The following is a 15,614-nucleotide window of genomic DNA, read 5'->3' as shown; positions in this document are numbered from 1 at the left end:
CAGTTTTCTAGGCAGTAAAGTTATCCTTAAATATCCTTCATCAAACTGAATGTTATTATTCTAAGTACCTGGCTAGATAAGATGCAATTTGCCCAGTGAGATTCTCTTCAAATTGCACTCCTTGTGGCAATGAGAATGCAATGTGTACTCGCTTTATATTATGAAGTGCATTCGGACACTGGAATTGGGCTTGCGTGGCTCGAAGTGTCCGCGTAATTGCGTAGAGCTTTGAGCCTTAAAAACATGGCACTCATGTCGCAAGACAACACAGCAAAGCCAAAGACTGACGCCAATGTGTGCCGCATGGCCAAAAACAATAATGAGTCTTATGTGAATGGCCCTTCATCATGCAAATATTTTCAGCCAATCACTGCTCTCTGAAAGATTGTACAGAATGTTTTCTAATAATGTGTGATGAGCAGAGTCAAAACACCAGCATGGATTTCATATAATGCCCAAGAAGTAGCTCATTAGCCTGCTCTACATTTGGCTCCTCATGGCTTGGTTTTCAGCATTTTTCATTTTCTCTTAAAATGCATAGTATAGACCTATATGTTGTGGTATTCATGCCTAAATGCTGGGTTCTGTGGCAGAAATATTGCACAAGAAAATGCAGTCTGTGAATCCATTCTGAGAGAGTGACAAAAAGAGAGAGAGAGAGAGAGGATGCTCTTTTCCTTTCAAATGCTTGTTATCTGTGTTTAATCCAGTAGCAAAGTAGTTTACATATCGAATCTTTGAGTAAATATTTTGAAACATTTCAAGAACATGTCCAGGTTACATTTAACCCCAAAATCAAAAGAAATATGAAATTATATTTTGCTTAAAGAAAATGAAGCCTGTTTAAGGAACCATTAAGATTTATTGAATTGTTAAATTATTTTCATAACAATCAAAGATGAAGTGCGCATTTTTTAAAATTAAAATAACTTTCTCTTAGTATTTATAAATCTTATTACTAGAATGAAAAAATTATCCTCATTAATTTGAAAAAAAAAAAAGAGGTAATTTTTTAAAAGGTAAATATCATGCAGTAATGAAATTTTATTTCAGCAATAAAAAGACATTTGGGGAATTTTTTTTTACTTTTTTTTAGACTTTGTTCAAATGTCTTAATACAGAAATCGTAGTATTAATAGTCCTGAAAATAGGCATCATTTCATTTATGCAGAATAGATCTTAATTCCCCCCCCCCCCCTCTTTATTTTGGGATGAAATGTGACCTGGACATGTTTTTTTGTGAGATTAATCTTTGTTCTTATATGTCTCTTGCTCTCAAGCGCTCTCTCTCTGTCTCTCTAGCATACTGTCGTGTGCTCTCTTGTTTTGCGCACACACAGTGTAGAAAGGAAATGATTGCTGTGAATAGCTGTGGTAGACAGTCATGCAGATGTCTTGAGGAGATCCCGAGATTTGGAGGTACACTTCTTCAGGCACAGGAAAAACTGTAAAACCCAAAGAAGGTTGCTTGTAATCCAAGACAGTACAGAATAGATTAAATAAGAGATTGGATGATTTTAAAGGTCTACTGTAATCCATATCATCTTTCATTTCAGAGAGAAGGAACACAGGAGTTGTTTTTCAGTTTGTCTCCTTTCCAGATGTGTAGAGGTGAACACACACTGATGGACTGGTGCAGCAGTTCCATACATCACAACTTTTGTGTCTGTGTGTGAGGGCAGGCAGCAGGGGCCAATCCCATCCCAAAGGCCTTGAATTGCTGTCAATCACCCTTATAAGGGTAAGTGCATGTGCAAGCATGTGCTTGTGTTATTGTTTGTGTCCAGATTCAGATATTGTGTAATTGTGCTATGACACATAAACACACTGTACCTGCACTCTGTGCGTATGAATGTGTATGTATGTGTGTGTGTGTGTGTGTGTGTGTGTGTGTGTGTGTGTGCGTGTGTGTGTGTGTGTGTGTGTGTAGGGGGAAGTTCCTAGCGGCTGCTATTCTTGATGGCTTCCTTGGCAGCTACAATCAGCGGACTCAAACTGGAGAGGGGTTTGGCAAGCTTCAGGAATGAGTGCTGGAAAGAGAAAGAATACATTTAGGAAACTTCACTTTTTATATCCATTTTGGTCTATATATATTCCTTTAAAACCTTGGAATTACAGTAGTCAACATTTGAAGTGGATCAAAAAAGTTAATCAAAGTTGTCCTAAGAGTATTGTTCAAAATTCATGTATAACTTTGATGAAAGGTTTTGATCCACTTCAAAAGTTGACTACTGTAGTTAGATTTGTAGTAAGAGAGTATTGCAGATGGATTAAGTACATTTGCAAGTGTCTACTGCCTAAGCAGCAGCATGCTCTTCTGAGGTTTTTAGTCTTAGCCCAAGACTCTGAAAATGGTTGAAAACCAAATTCCGATGCAATGACAAATTGCTAACTCCCATGACTACACCAAAATGAGCTAATCATTGAGGAAGTTCAAAACCCGCACACACTGGAGCCTCAACGGGGCCAGAGTGGCATCCATACACTTCACGGAGCCAAGGCCAGTCCGAACTGAAGAGCCAAAAATGGATAAGCTTTGCCCCCGAAGCAAACCTAAGGAACTGCCTGTGTCTCTGAATGATCTGAATATGAAAATATGCAACCTTCAGATTGATCGTAACAAACAAATCTTGGGTTCGAACTTGAGATCCCAATTGTTAGCTACCAGCGCCAAGTCAGCAGCTCGCCTGAGCTCTTTAACTGCCTCATCAGCTAAACCAGAACCCTCATCCATCTCCTTCAAAACGTAAGCTTGATAAGCCACCATAGTATGCAAAGCCACACACGCTTGACTGGATGCCATATAGGATTTGCTGATCAGAGCAGATGTGACTCTACACGGCTTTCCCAGCAGCAAAGGCCAGGACATCCGAGTGGGAGCTGAGGTTTGCCAGAGATCAGTCGCTTCTCTTCGACCACCAGCACCTCCACATACCACTGTTTCGCCAGTCTAAAGCAGCTATATTAGTAGCCAAAACACTCATTAGCTTAGATTGAGCCTGAAGGTCCTTTCACACTGGACGCGATTTTGACGCACGAATAATTCGCGCGATAGTTTTATTTTTTGATCAGCTGTTTGTGTAATGAGTGCTTCCACACCGAACGCGAATGTGCTGCGGCGAAAAAACGAGTTTTATTTTTTTCGCTTCGATGTCGATTTTTTTTAACTTTTGCGGCGACAGAAAAGGCTTCAGCCAATCACATACAGGGAAACAAAGGCGAAGCTTGTTGACGCTTTGGTTGCTCTGACGTAGCAGCATTATGTGCGAGAGAAGAGAAGTGTCACAACATGAAATGTAAACTAAAAACAAGCAATACATTGAAACTAGAAACCTTTTAGAATGACAGCATTATTATATTGCCTATTCCGCATCTCAACGCACGCATACCCTATCATTTATGACATCTCACCAGCAAAAGAACGAGGCATGGGATAAAATAGCTGGGATAGTTGGTGTCTCCAGCGAGTTGATGAAGTGCGTGCTGATGATTTATAATATTTTTGACTAGGAGGGAAATAATTGATTTGGAATATTTTCAACATTCATGGTTGTGTGTTTCATATTATTTTTGCATGCATGTATAGGCCACACACCAGAGCATGTGCGTAAATAAAGCAGAGCGGGGTGACGCTTAAATAGGCCTATAAGTTAAAAAACATACGTTTCATATATACGTTTAAATAATATAATGCTATTTTTTAAATTTCATCTATGTTGATGATCTATATGAAAAGGGAACCGCATGAGATGAGTAAGGATCGTAAGATGCCCAATATATCGAAAACATTTGGAATGGGTCAGACATAATTGACCACTTATTAAGTTTTGTTTTGTGGAAAGCCTTTCTTTAAAGTGAATTTCGTTTTGTATAAATTGTATCTTAATTTTAATCAATGTTTCATCAACAAATTGCCTGGATTAATAGGAATAAGAAGCAAATATAGTAGACAATATAATTAGGACACGGAGGCGCCGGCGCGTGAACTGGAGCGCGTCTCATACGGAAAACTGACAGAAAACACTTTATTAATAAACAATTCAAATGTTTAATAGATAATCCTTACTTTGGCCGGTTCTTTGTGGCAAAGTTTTAGCTACTTTACAAGATTAGCATACTCCCCTTCAGACTCTCTGTTCTTTAAGATTGGGTGCACACAAAACCGTCTTTTCTGTCTTTATAAAGAAAACAAAAAGCTCGTCTTCACTGGATGATGATAATGATGATGATGAAGTGTCCGTGTTTTCTCAGCTGTCGGCGCGAAAGTTTTGGAATGTTGAAGCTCTGAACGTCGCAAATTCGCGTCGCGGCTGATGTGAATGGTTTTGACGCGAACTATTCGCTTTTCCGTTTCGCTTTTTCGTTACGCGTCCGGTGTGAAAGGGCCTTGAGGCTGGGCTGATTCATCCCAAACCAGACATTTTATCTATTGCATCTTTTAAGGATATCTGAGAGTTAGATTAGTAGCCAAAACACTAATCCAGCTTAGATTGAGCCTGAGGCTGGGCTGATTCATCCCAATCCAGACTTTGTATCTATTGCATCTTTTAAGGATATCTGAGAGTTGCATTAAAAAAGACCACATCTGTATATGTGCTTTGTTATTGTATACTTATTGTAAGTGTTACCAAATTATTCATTTAATAGTGACTTTTCATTTAATAGTGCATTTGTTGGAATCAGTGGAAGGCAACACTAAACAACCACTAACAGTCAAACCTGCTAAAATTCACCAGTCTTATATTAGGACTTTGGCTGACGATGATGGTGTTTTAGCTTGTCAGTTGAAATTGTAGTGTAACAATGGGGTTATAGGAACAACTATTTCTATATACCTATTAAGGTGCTAATATAGAGCAGTATGAGGTAATGCATAATCTGTACAAATGTAGTTAAAAAAACGATATTACTTAATACAGATGTCTGAAGCATAGTTTGTTACCTGCAGCAATTCTTTTGCTGACCCTCTCCGGTCTACATCCATCTCCAGACAGCGGTTCAGGAAGTCTCGAAACACTGAGGATAGCCGTTCAGGATTTTGTAGCTCTGGAGTTCCATTGGTTGCAATTAAATACAGGGCCTACCACAAGGGAAAAACATTAATGTAGTGGAACAATTATAGAAAAGTCTGCATATCCAATCCAAGTTACAATACAGCAAAAGAGGAAATGTTCAGACATTAATGTTATTTCTCCCAACTTTCTATTATGCTTTTTCGAATGTTACCCTTCATGCCGTGTGTAATAAATATGCTGTGCATAATGCCAGCCTATGGGCTTTATTGGCTGCCCGTGAACAACGTCTACTTATTACTTTGACCCGCCCTCAAACACTGTAGTTGTAGCTAAGCAGCGACATGTTGTAGTAACGTGTCATGTTGTGGACATGTTGAAAAGATGCTGTTTTCTGATGTGTAAATCCACACTGGATATTGATACAGTGAAACTGACACCATTGTTTCTGTTCTCATCAGTGTATACAAGTGCCGAGGAAGCTAAAATTCAGATATGGTAATGGACGTTTTGTTTCCGACACGTACTCTAAGCGGTAGACCAATCACAACAGACTGGTCCATCTGACCAATCAGAGCAGAGGAAGCTCTGAGAAAGGAGAGGTTTAGAGAGACTGAATCCTTGATCGAAGCGTTTCAGAGACTGTGAGAAAAGAGTTGATGCTGCAATGTATATTATGAGAAAATTAAGTGTTTTTTGACCTTGGATGCATGTAAACCTATTGTAGGAGACCTTTAAAACAAAATTAGGAACTTGTAAAATAGCATAATAGGGGCACTTTAAATGTTTTACTCATTTGTGTTACCAGCTCAGATGCTTTACACTTAGACCAACCTCAACACAGTTCACTACTGTACTTTAAATTGTTTTAGGAAATTCCTGCGCTAAGGATTAATTGCCATTTTTTAAAAAGAACATTTATAATGTGTCTTTTATAAAGCTCTGTAAGGTCTTACCCTGAGTGGGTTCTCATTCAGGTATGGCGGTTCTCCCTCCACCATTTCAATAGCCATGATGCCCAGGGACCAGATGTCCACTTTAGGGCCATAGGCCTTCCGGGTTACGACCTCTGGGGCCATCCAGTAGGGTGTACCCACCATAGTGCTACGCTTGTTCTGCTCAGGTGTGATCTGAGCACAAAACCCGAAATCCGCTTTAGAAACAAAGAGAGAGGGGGTTAAGATGTTGGTCTTGATGCATAACAGGAAATTACATTAACATTTCTGAAGAATTTGTGTGTTCACACTTGGCATGTTTGGTTAGATTAAAAACGAAACCCTGGTGCGATCGCTCTGTTAGTGCGGTTCATTTGAATAAGTGTGAACATTGCCACCCGAACCCTGGTGTGCGCCAAACAAGCGGCACCGAGACTGCTGAAAAGATAGGTCAAATGAACTCTGGTGTGGTTTGAATGAAATATGAACACAACACGAATTATAAAAAGGACAGAATGCTTAAGCAAACCTGTTTTTTCTCGTCACAGTCGCGATGTTGCCCATTACTGTTCAGAACTGCGTCTCCTCACAGCACATCTTCATTTGAGTGTGTGACGGAGGGATTCCTGATGCTGTTTTGACTCCATTACACATTTCATAATCTCTTCACGAGTTCTCAGCTGGTCAAAATACCATCATATGTAGGCTATGCACATATAACGAGCGCATTTAGCACATATCGCTATTCCTTTAGGTTCTGTGTTATAACGCCAATGTGAATGCTAAGCGAACCAGGACTAAATTTTGGTTTTTTTGGTCCGGACCAAGCGAACTGCACTATAAGTTTGAACACACCAAAAAAAGGAAGTTATAAAATAAGTTAATAACTTACTGAGTTTCACAGAACCATCCATGCCCAGGAGAATGTTGTCACTCTTGATATCTCTATGAATCACCTGATTAGAATGGAGGAAGTCCAGAGCCTGTAGACACTGTGAAGACAAATACAGAGTAAGATCAGATCTTCATAGTAATTCAGAGACTGTAGGTGTGTAAATACGCAGTGTAATTTGAGTGTGTATGTTACCTCTCTGCACACTGCAGCAATCTGTCCCTCATCCATGCAGGTCTCGGTTACCACATCAGTTAGTGAACCACCTGCCAAATACTCCATCACCACCCACAACTCATCTCCTACTAGATAACTGAGACAGAAAGATGAAAACGATTTAGATTACAGGCACCAACCTGACCACTGAATGAGAAGTTAGATGATAGTAACACGGTACCTGCATTTAAGGTTTAGTACATCTTTATAGGTAGTTTTCAGTATTTCAGGTTGGACAAAAAGTTAAAGTTTTTAATGGCATTTACAATTATTCATATAGCAGATGCTTTTATCCAAAAAGACAAAAATGTGAATACTACAAGTAGAAACATTAAATCCAAGGGAGAAAACTATTCATAACAAATATTTTGAAAAAATTGTTCAAAATGACATTAACATTATGGCTATCGATAGAATAAAATAACCAATATTAATCAAGTTTTTGCCATTGTCGTGATTCATTTCACATTTTGCCTCTAAATACATATTTTTGTCATTTGTAGTCCATTTTCTCTTTTCAGGAAAGAACAGAAAACTAAATAATATGTAAAAAAAATCCACATAAATAATAGCAAATTGCTAAAAATGTCATAGTAATAAAAACAACTATTTTACCCAAACTGTCACACTGTATTTGAGAATGCTTCCATGAACAATTTACACAGACTTAGTGAATAAAGGCAGTTTTTAAAACAATAATAATAGTTTTTGTAAATAATTGCATTAATTGAACTCTGTTAAATGTTAACACGTTAATCAGTTAATATATACTACTGTAGAAGGTTGTACCTGTCCAGGTAGTTGACTATATTGGGGTTTTTGTTTTCCCTCATCACGAGAATCTCGTTAATAATGAGCTCTTTCTTTGGCTGCTGTTGCAGATTCATCTGTTTAATGGCCACCTGAACCAAGTAAAAGGGAGAGAGGTCAGCAAAGAGCAGAAGGCAATGTGGAGGCTTTCTTCAGATCGAAGCGTAATCTGGTTTACCTCTTGTCCTGTGGCAATGTCAATAGCTGTGTATACTGTCCCAGATGCCCTTAAAACACACAGTGGAGAAGCAGGTTAAAACTTTTCTATACTGTAGTGACTTAGCATGGACTCATCCATTATTCAGTGCCCAATAGAGGGCAGCTCTGGATTTCTTAATGCCCTTAGAGATCACCTCTCAAGAAATATGTACATGTATATGGGTGGGTAGTTGACATGTCCTGCTGTGTGATATGCTAAACAACAGTTTTCTAATTTAGCTTTAATGACCTCACATGGCTTGGAAGGTGCTTTTACAAATGCATGTCACACTCACAACACAGGACCATTTAAAATGAACTAATAAAGGCAATAAAGAAAGAAAAATTGGTGATGATGGTTGAGCAGTCTTAACCTAAAATATACATTTCCCTTATACATTCGACATATTAATAGACATGTTATGTGTCAATCATATCCATAAAAAAACTTAAATGAAACATTTAAATAAAATGAAAAAATATATATAATATAATATTCAAGGCTTATTTTGATTATTAACTCATTGGCAGTGAAATAAAACAAGGTAGTGGTAATATTATTGTGAGCGATGGATTTGTTTTAATCTCCACACAGTAAATGCTAATACCAACACAAATTTACAGGGATATAAAATATCTAACCTTTGACCTCTACACCCACAATCATAGTAGTATACTGGGGTATTTACACAAGGCTGAAAAAAAATGTGATGCATGAAGATTAACATAATCTTACCAGTGTCATCAGTGTATAATTCCCCACTATCTAATACACACATATAAGAGTAATACATACATGTGTAAGCTTGAAGTAACGGCTGCTCTACTTGATATATGAGGCTGTTTATCTCCTTTGTCAATCCATGAACACACATCTTTTCTCTCTTTCTAGGGCATCAGGCCACAGATTATTATCAGGGTGCATAAATAATAGAGCAAGGGTGCAACTGGATCAGGTGCATTCAGGGTAAAGCCACATTGGACTGATCCTGGAGCAGTATTTGCTGCTCAGAATACAGGGACTGACAAGAATATGTACAGGTCCGACATCATTTGTGCACGAGCACAAGGGTAAAATGAAAATATAAACCAATTTATGTGTTTAATTGAATGCAATAACTTAGAAAATAATGTATAATAAAAAATATACAGAAAAAAAAAAACGACAGGTACACTAAAGTTAAAAAAAGAGAAAATAAATGTTTAAGAAACATTAAAAAAACTGCCCACTCAAGTTAACTCACCCTCATGCAAAGATGAATGATTTTAGAACATCTGGAAAACAGTATGAGAGTCATAAGGGCTACTTTTTTGGTAATTTTATGGCACTTTTTTGAAAACATCTGAAAACAGCCTTGCTTTGAGAGGAGGTCAGCTGATGACCTCAAAACACACTCCCTCTCTTTGGCCTGTAGTCATGTCTGAATTAAATTTTCATTTGCTCACTTTATTCTTGACTTCTTAAACCTGACATCCAACCCCTCCTATCCTTTCTTCTCTGTTGAACCAGTCTTGATCTTCTCATATCCATACGTCTTTGAAATATGAAATGAGAGGTGTGGTGTGGTGTGTACATAGATGATGACTGTATAAACATACCCTTGTCCAATTTTCTCAAAACGTGTATATTTCTTCTTGGGATCACCAACACTAACAATGCTTCCTGGAAGAAAGAGGAGAACCTTGTAAGACTATATGCACACAGAAGCAAATGCATACAACCAAAGCTTTTGGACGGGTAACTGCTGAAGAGAGATGCATGATGAGTTTGGTTAACAATATAAATAATTGTTAATGATGGTCAGTGACATAGATCTGTTTGAGTGTGTCTGTTGGGAGTACTGTTGGCAGAGTAAGAACAGTAATCTCTGTCTGTTATAAAACCTATAATCTCTGTTTTAGTGCTTAGTGCTGTCAGTAATCTGGATCACAAGTGTAGAGTCAAATGGAAAAAAGACAATGATTCACAGAGTGCACACAAAAGAGACCAGATCTGCATTCCTATTAAAACAAATTCTAAAGAAATGTGTGTAAGATACGTATAGGAATTTGATCCGAATTGGGAACCGACTCCAAAGGATCCTAATGGTATCGAATGAGATTTATCTAAAAATCAAAAATGATCATCTTGGGTGTTATTAAAAAAAATTCTTATTTGCCATTGGAGAAGAACATTTAAAAATGGGAACCTTTAAAGCAACTTGACAATTATATATCAAGTATTGTGGCTGAAACAATATTACAACACAGCACAGAATTTTCCATATCATACCACATCGATTAACTGACAATGAAGTATCAGTTCATTGAAATATTATTACTAATACTTTTTGGATTTCTGAGTAGATGTATAACTTTTTAAAGGCTAAAGGGTAACACTTTACTTGAAGGGGTGTGCATAAGACTGACATGACACCTTCATAATCATGACATGACACATGTTATGAATATGAAGGAAGTTTTATGCATGTTTGTGACAACTGTCATTAAGTGTCATTTGCTCAATTATGACATTGTTAATGCAAATATGACATTGTTTGAGATGTCTTTGTTATGACACCTTGGCATAAACCAATACATCATAACCTGTCAGTGTCTTTGTCATGACAACTTGACATTACTAAGACAACACAACCTGTCATAAACATGACACAGCAGATTAATTATCAAACTTAAGAAACCACTTAGCTTTATTGGTTAACATTACATTAAACTGTCAGGTGGTTGGTTTTGACATTGGCTGTCATGAAGCCATTATAACTGTTTAATGACAAATTCAATTTGTACCACTGTAGTTGAGGTCACAAAAATATTCATGACACAATTATAATGGACTGATGACAGCCAATGTCAAAACCAACCACATGACAGTTTAACTTAATTTAATGTCAAGTTGTTATGACAAAGACACTGACAGGTTATGATGTTATGGTTTATGTCAAGGTGTCATAACAAAGACATCTTAAACAATGTCATATTTGCATTCAAAATGTCATTATTGAGCGAAAGACACTTAATGACAGTTGTCATAAACTTGCATAAACCCTACTTCATATTCATGACATATGTCATGTCATGGTTATGAAGGTGTCATGTCAGTCTTATGTACACCCCTTCAAGTAAAGTGTTACCGGCTAGGGTTATGGTTACACTATTTTGATGGGCCACTTTGGAGATTCTACTAACTATGAGTAGCTTTGCAACTACATGTCAACTAACACTCATTCAAGTATAAGTAGACTATAGTAGACTGTTAGGGTTCGGGTTAGTAGAATAAGTTGAGTTAAGTAAAGTTACTTATAGTTAGTAAACTGCCTAAAGTGGACCATTGAAATAAAATGAAACCAAATATTGCTATATTATCTTATTACAGTTCAAATAAATAATATTCTACCACCACATGCACAGCTAAAATCAACACGCTTGACCACATACTGAGTTTTTCCAGTATTTCCTCATCTGTCATCTTGGATTTCTTCCTCTGTCGGTCAGTGTGACGGTACAGCGTACTAGACGTGTTCTCCGGCTGGACTTGTGACTCTGGAGGGGTCGTGACCTCTTTGACAGAAGCAGGAGGTGCAACTGGCTCAATAACAGAGCGTGTGAAGATCTACAAAAAACACAGTGATAGAGTAAATGCATAGGAGAGAGAAACAGACAGGGATGAAAGGAGATTTTGAATACATTTCTTAATTGTTTCTCATAGACACAAAGATTAAATGGAGACTTTAAGGGTGTGTTCACACTTGTAGTTAGTTTCTCTTGGTTGTTTTGGCCCAGACCAAAAAATGAAAAATGATACAATTAGTTCTGGTTTCGACGGAACTTACCGAACATGTCAGTGTGCTAAATGCACACATTGTTATTGGGTACAGACAGTGGTATTTTTACCAGCTGAAAACTCGTGATGAGCTCATAAAATGTGTTTAGGATTCAAAATAGCACCAGGAATTCCTCCGTTTACACACACAAGTGAAGATCAGCTGCAAGGAGACGCTGTTCTGACGGTTACACTGAACTGTAAAGGGCAAAGTAGCTCCTATGATCAGAAGAACCAGGTATCCTTGAGCATTCTGTCCTTTTAAGGGTCGCATCTTGTGTCACATCCTGTTTTTGGTTCATTTAATGTCTTTAGTGCGGTTTAAATATGAATGTAACACAGACCAGAGTTCATTTAGAAGCGGACCAGGACCCAATGAAAATGTGGGTCTCGGTCCATTTATTTGGCGCACACCAGGGTTCGGATGGCAGTGTTCACACTTATTCAAATGAACCGCACTAACAGAGCGATCGCACCAGAGTTCGTCTTAATTGAACCAAACCTGCCAAATGTGAACACAGCCTAAGTTTCCCCCTTTTCTCCGATTTTTCTCCTGAGAAAGTACCCTAGTAGTCTGACATCTCACTCTAGAATTTTGTACATTATTAAACACGGTTTTGTTCATAATGTATTATATATCTAATCTACAAAATAAACATGCTGTACTAACAGATTTGGTGTGCTCAGGCCGTGGAGCGATGATGGGTGGAACCTCATCCTCATCCTCATCTTCTTCTTCTTCCTCTTCATCCTCCTCTTCCTCGTCTTCTTCTTCAGACACCGGAGGTGCAATAGGAGGTTCAGAAGTTGTCTTAGCCCCTTGCTGCGCTCCCACAGACACACACACACACACACACGAGTAGAGTGCAAACAGGGTTGAGCACTTGATCCACAATCAATAAATATCACATATACTGCTCATTTGTAGCCTTCATAACTAGCACATTTAAACAAGAGCGCAATGTTCTACATATATAATTCAAGCTGTCATGGTTAGGCCTGTACTACTTTGTTTCAGTCATTTCGACCTCTAGAGGGCGACATCATAAACACAGTAGACCCGGGTAAACTGAGGCTATTCCAGTTCATGGCTATGTCTGGAATGGAATACTAGTTTATACTAATAAATAGTGTTTACACATTTAAAATTAAACATTAGAGATTACTACACAATAACAGCTTCAAACAAGAATATTTCAATTTGTCCAGTTATAGTTATATTTTTAAATACATTTTAGGTTTATTTGTCAAATAATATGAGTCAAAACTGCTGCAACTACATCTGGTTCATTCATCACACATTAAAACAAAGCAAATTGCATTGTGCACTCAGTACAGCGCAGTGCGTTTAATTGCATTCTCCACATTTTGCAAATGTGTTTTTGAAATGTGTATACTATGAACAGTATACATGCGTTACTAATCCTTATGCTAGTTTGCTTATTCTTTTTATGTACATTCATGTGTGTTTTAATTTTCTGACAAAGACTTGGCTAAAGGACTATTTTTATACTGTTATTGCTGTGCTATGTCCGATTGGTGTATCTGGTTTAGGGTTCTACAGTAAAAGTAGTTCATAAATACGCCATAGACACTTTACAAAGTCAGCTGAGACTAAGAGCACTGAAATTATTAAAGGCATTATCATAATGGAATGGATACTCGCAGGACCAGTGAAAACCCAAAGATTTACTATTATTTACTATCATCAAACGTAGCAAAATCTAACCCATTTAGTGCAAACATACATATCAACAACACAAGTGAGGTTTGGGATCAACGTCTTTAAAAGCCAGCTGCGATGTTGTGATGATTAAATTATGAAAGGATTTTTAAAAGAAGCTTTGGCTTGAGAAAATCTCTACACTCTTAAAAATAAAGGTTCCCAAAGGGGGTCTTCGTAGCAATACAACAGAAGAACCATTTTGGGTTCCCTAAAGAACCCTTTGTGCAATGGATGTTAAATGTTCTTCATGAAACCATCAATGCCAATTAAGAACCTTTATTTTTAAGTGTACAATCTGAACTTTCAATTCAGAGCACTTGTTTTGTCAGAATGCATGGGAATTAAAACAGCTGAAACTGAAAACATAGCATACTACTTCCTAAAGAGTAAGCATTAAACAAACCCATATGCTCTACAAGGGGAATCTGAATTAAAACAGCAGCCTTATTTGTGTAAAGGTCACACTTACAGAATTAAGCATCACATGCATTTCCATATTTGTCTCTGCCAATTAAAAACTGGAATTTGGGCCATAAAAAAATAAAAAATAAATCTAAACCTGAAATATAAGGAAGAGATTCCAGAAGCGTCCAGCACCTGTTGGTATGAGATGGATGGCGAAAGATAAAAGACACACATACACACACTTGCATGCACGTGACGCTGTTGTTGTATGTTTTCATGGTTAACTGCACTTTAGGGAGTATTTAATAAGGCAAGCAGCAATTGTTTTATAGCTAGCAAGCAAATCTAAATGGAGCACTAGGGTATAAATCAAAGAAATTAAATATCAGAGGGAAAAAAATAAGAACGATACCAAATTTACCTAAATTGACATTAAGGTCCCTAAATTTCTTTCTCTTTAAAACCCCAAGAAATAAAAATAGGAGAATTCCTAAAAGTTGACAAATATATTTTAAAAATGAACTTCATATGAAATCAAGAAACTCCTGCTTGCCAAGCAATAGCAAGTAGCAGTCATGCCTTGATAGCAACCCTCTGGCCTAGATAGAAACACTGATGAATTTCACTTAATACATTACATAGAATTCCAATTAATACAGGAAATAAATGATTTCCTGAATACAGGAAAGACAAATTCATTCGCCAATCAATTTCATGGGGTATTTGTTAAAATGTTGGTGTATTATGGACTAGCTTTGTTGTGCATCCAACCTAAATTTTCATTCTCGTTTTAGATGAGAAATAAAACATTGTGTTAGAGATATTACTGAGATTAGCCCAGGCAAGCCTTGAGTTTCCAGTGAGATCTCAATTTTTTTTTAGTTATTTTTTTCTCACTGCAGTGAGTAAAGTACAGACTACAAAAACTAGCTTGTGGAAAACCACAAATTTGGGCTGTTGGGTCCCTGCTAGCTTGTGTACAGTAATGTGTTTAGGTATCAAATGCCCAAATATAGTGTCTCTGACTCATGGCTGCACAGTAGAGGCATTAGCTTTGCCAAATGATGCAGCTTCCTTAGTGCTGTACAGTATAAAGGTGAAGTGTTACCTTGTCAAAAAACGCGCTGCAGGTTCTAAGGCTGACAGGTGGCCCGGAAGACAGGAGGCGGTTCTGAATGATGATAAGGTTGAGAACGGGAGGATATTTTACTTGACACAAAAAAAAAACCCACAGAGTATTCAAACACTACAACCAGGCAACAGAGGATAGGAGGGAAAGTGTGACAGGAGGGAGGAAGGTAAAGGAGAAAGGTGGCTTGGAGGTGAGACTCTTGTGAAAATAATGGGCGAGGAGGAAAATACAACTAAGAAAAGGAGTGAGCATCTTCATTATTGCGGTCTAAACATGGACATTCATTTGCCAACACTTTACAGTTCACAGTCACCAAACAATCAAGCTGTCAAAGTGTTTATAAAAAGATCAGATCAATTGTCCCAGCAAAACCGGATTTTCTGCCAGATAAAATGTCAGATGAAGCGAGATAGACGCACATTAATCTGGGCAGTGTTTAACTGACATTTGAACATCTTAAGGGTCCCT

At 37.6% G+C, this 15,614-nt stretch overlaps 1 protein-coding gene across 4 annotated transcripts in view; it reads right to left on the bottom strand.

Annotated features, from left to right (window-relative positions):
• Positions 1 to 1,795: 1,795 nt before the first annotated feature.
• LOC130082480 (serine/threonine-protein kinase PAK 3) overlaps positions 1,796 to 15,614 on the bottom strand; it is a 55,442-nt gene continuing 41,623 nt past the window's right edge. Inside the window, exons 6-17 of one of the 4 annotated variants that reach the window (XM_056247333.1) lie at positions 15,123 to 15,185; positions 12,554 to 12,706; positions 11,499 to 11,673; positions 9,663 to 9,726; positions 8,044 to 8,092; positions 7,845 to 7,957; positions 7,035 to 7,152; positions 6,840 to 6,939; positions 5,969 to 6,165; positions 4,943 to 5,080; positions 1,931 to 2,030; positions 1,796 to 1,880 (exon numbers count right to left, since the gene is read on the bottom strand). In XM_056247333.1, the coding sequence (XP_056103308.1) occupies positions 1,941 to 2,030; positions 4,943 to 5,080; positions 5,969 to 6,165; positions 6,840 to 6,939; positions 7,035 to 7,152; positions 7,845 to 7,957; positions 8,044 to 8,092; positions 9,663 to 9,726; positions 11,499 to 11,673; positions 12,554 to 12,706; positions 15,123 to 15,185 (1,260 nt within the window). In that variant the 3' untranslated portion in view covers positions 1,796 to 1,880; positions 1,931 to 1,940. Of the gene's footprint in view, positions 2,031 to 4,942; positions 5,081 to 5,968; positions 6,166 to 6,839; positions 6,940 to 7,034; positions 7,153 to 7,844; positions 7,958 to 8,043; positions 8,093 to 9,662; positions 9,727 to 11,498; positions 11,674 to 12,553; positions 12,707 to 15,122; positions 15,186 to 15,614 lie in introns of all 4 variants that reach the window. The other 3 variants (XM_056247332.1, XM_056247331.1, XM_056247334.1) reach the window with 3 other exon arrangements.

This window comes from Rhinichthys klamathensis, unplaced genomic scaffold (genome assembly GCF_029890125.1).
Source record: "Rhinichthys klamathensis goyatoka isolate OS25496 unplaced genomic scaffold, OSU_Roscu_1.1 h1tg000046l_1, whole genome shotgun sequence".
NCBI classification, from domain to species: domain Eukaryota; kingdom Metazoa; phylum Chordata; class Actinopteri; order Cypriniformes; family Leuciscidae; genus Rhinichthys; species Rhinichthys klamathensis.
Note: the sequence above shows the minus strand (reverse complement) of the source record. Positions and strands in the feature narration are given on the sequence as shown.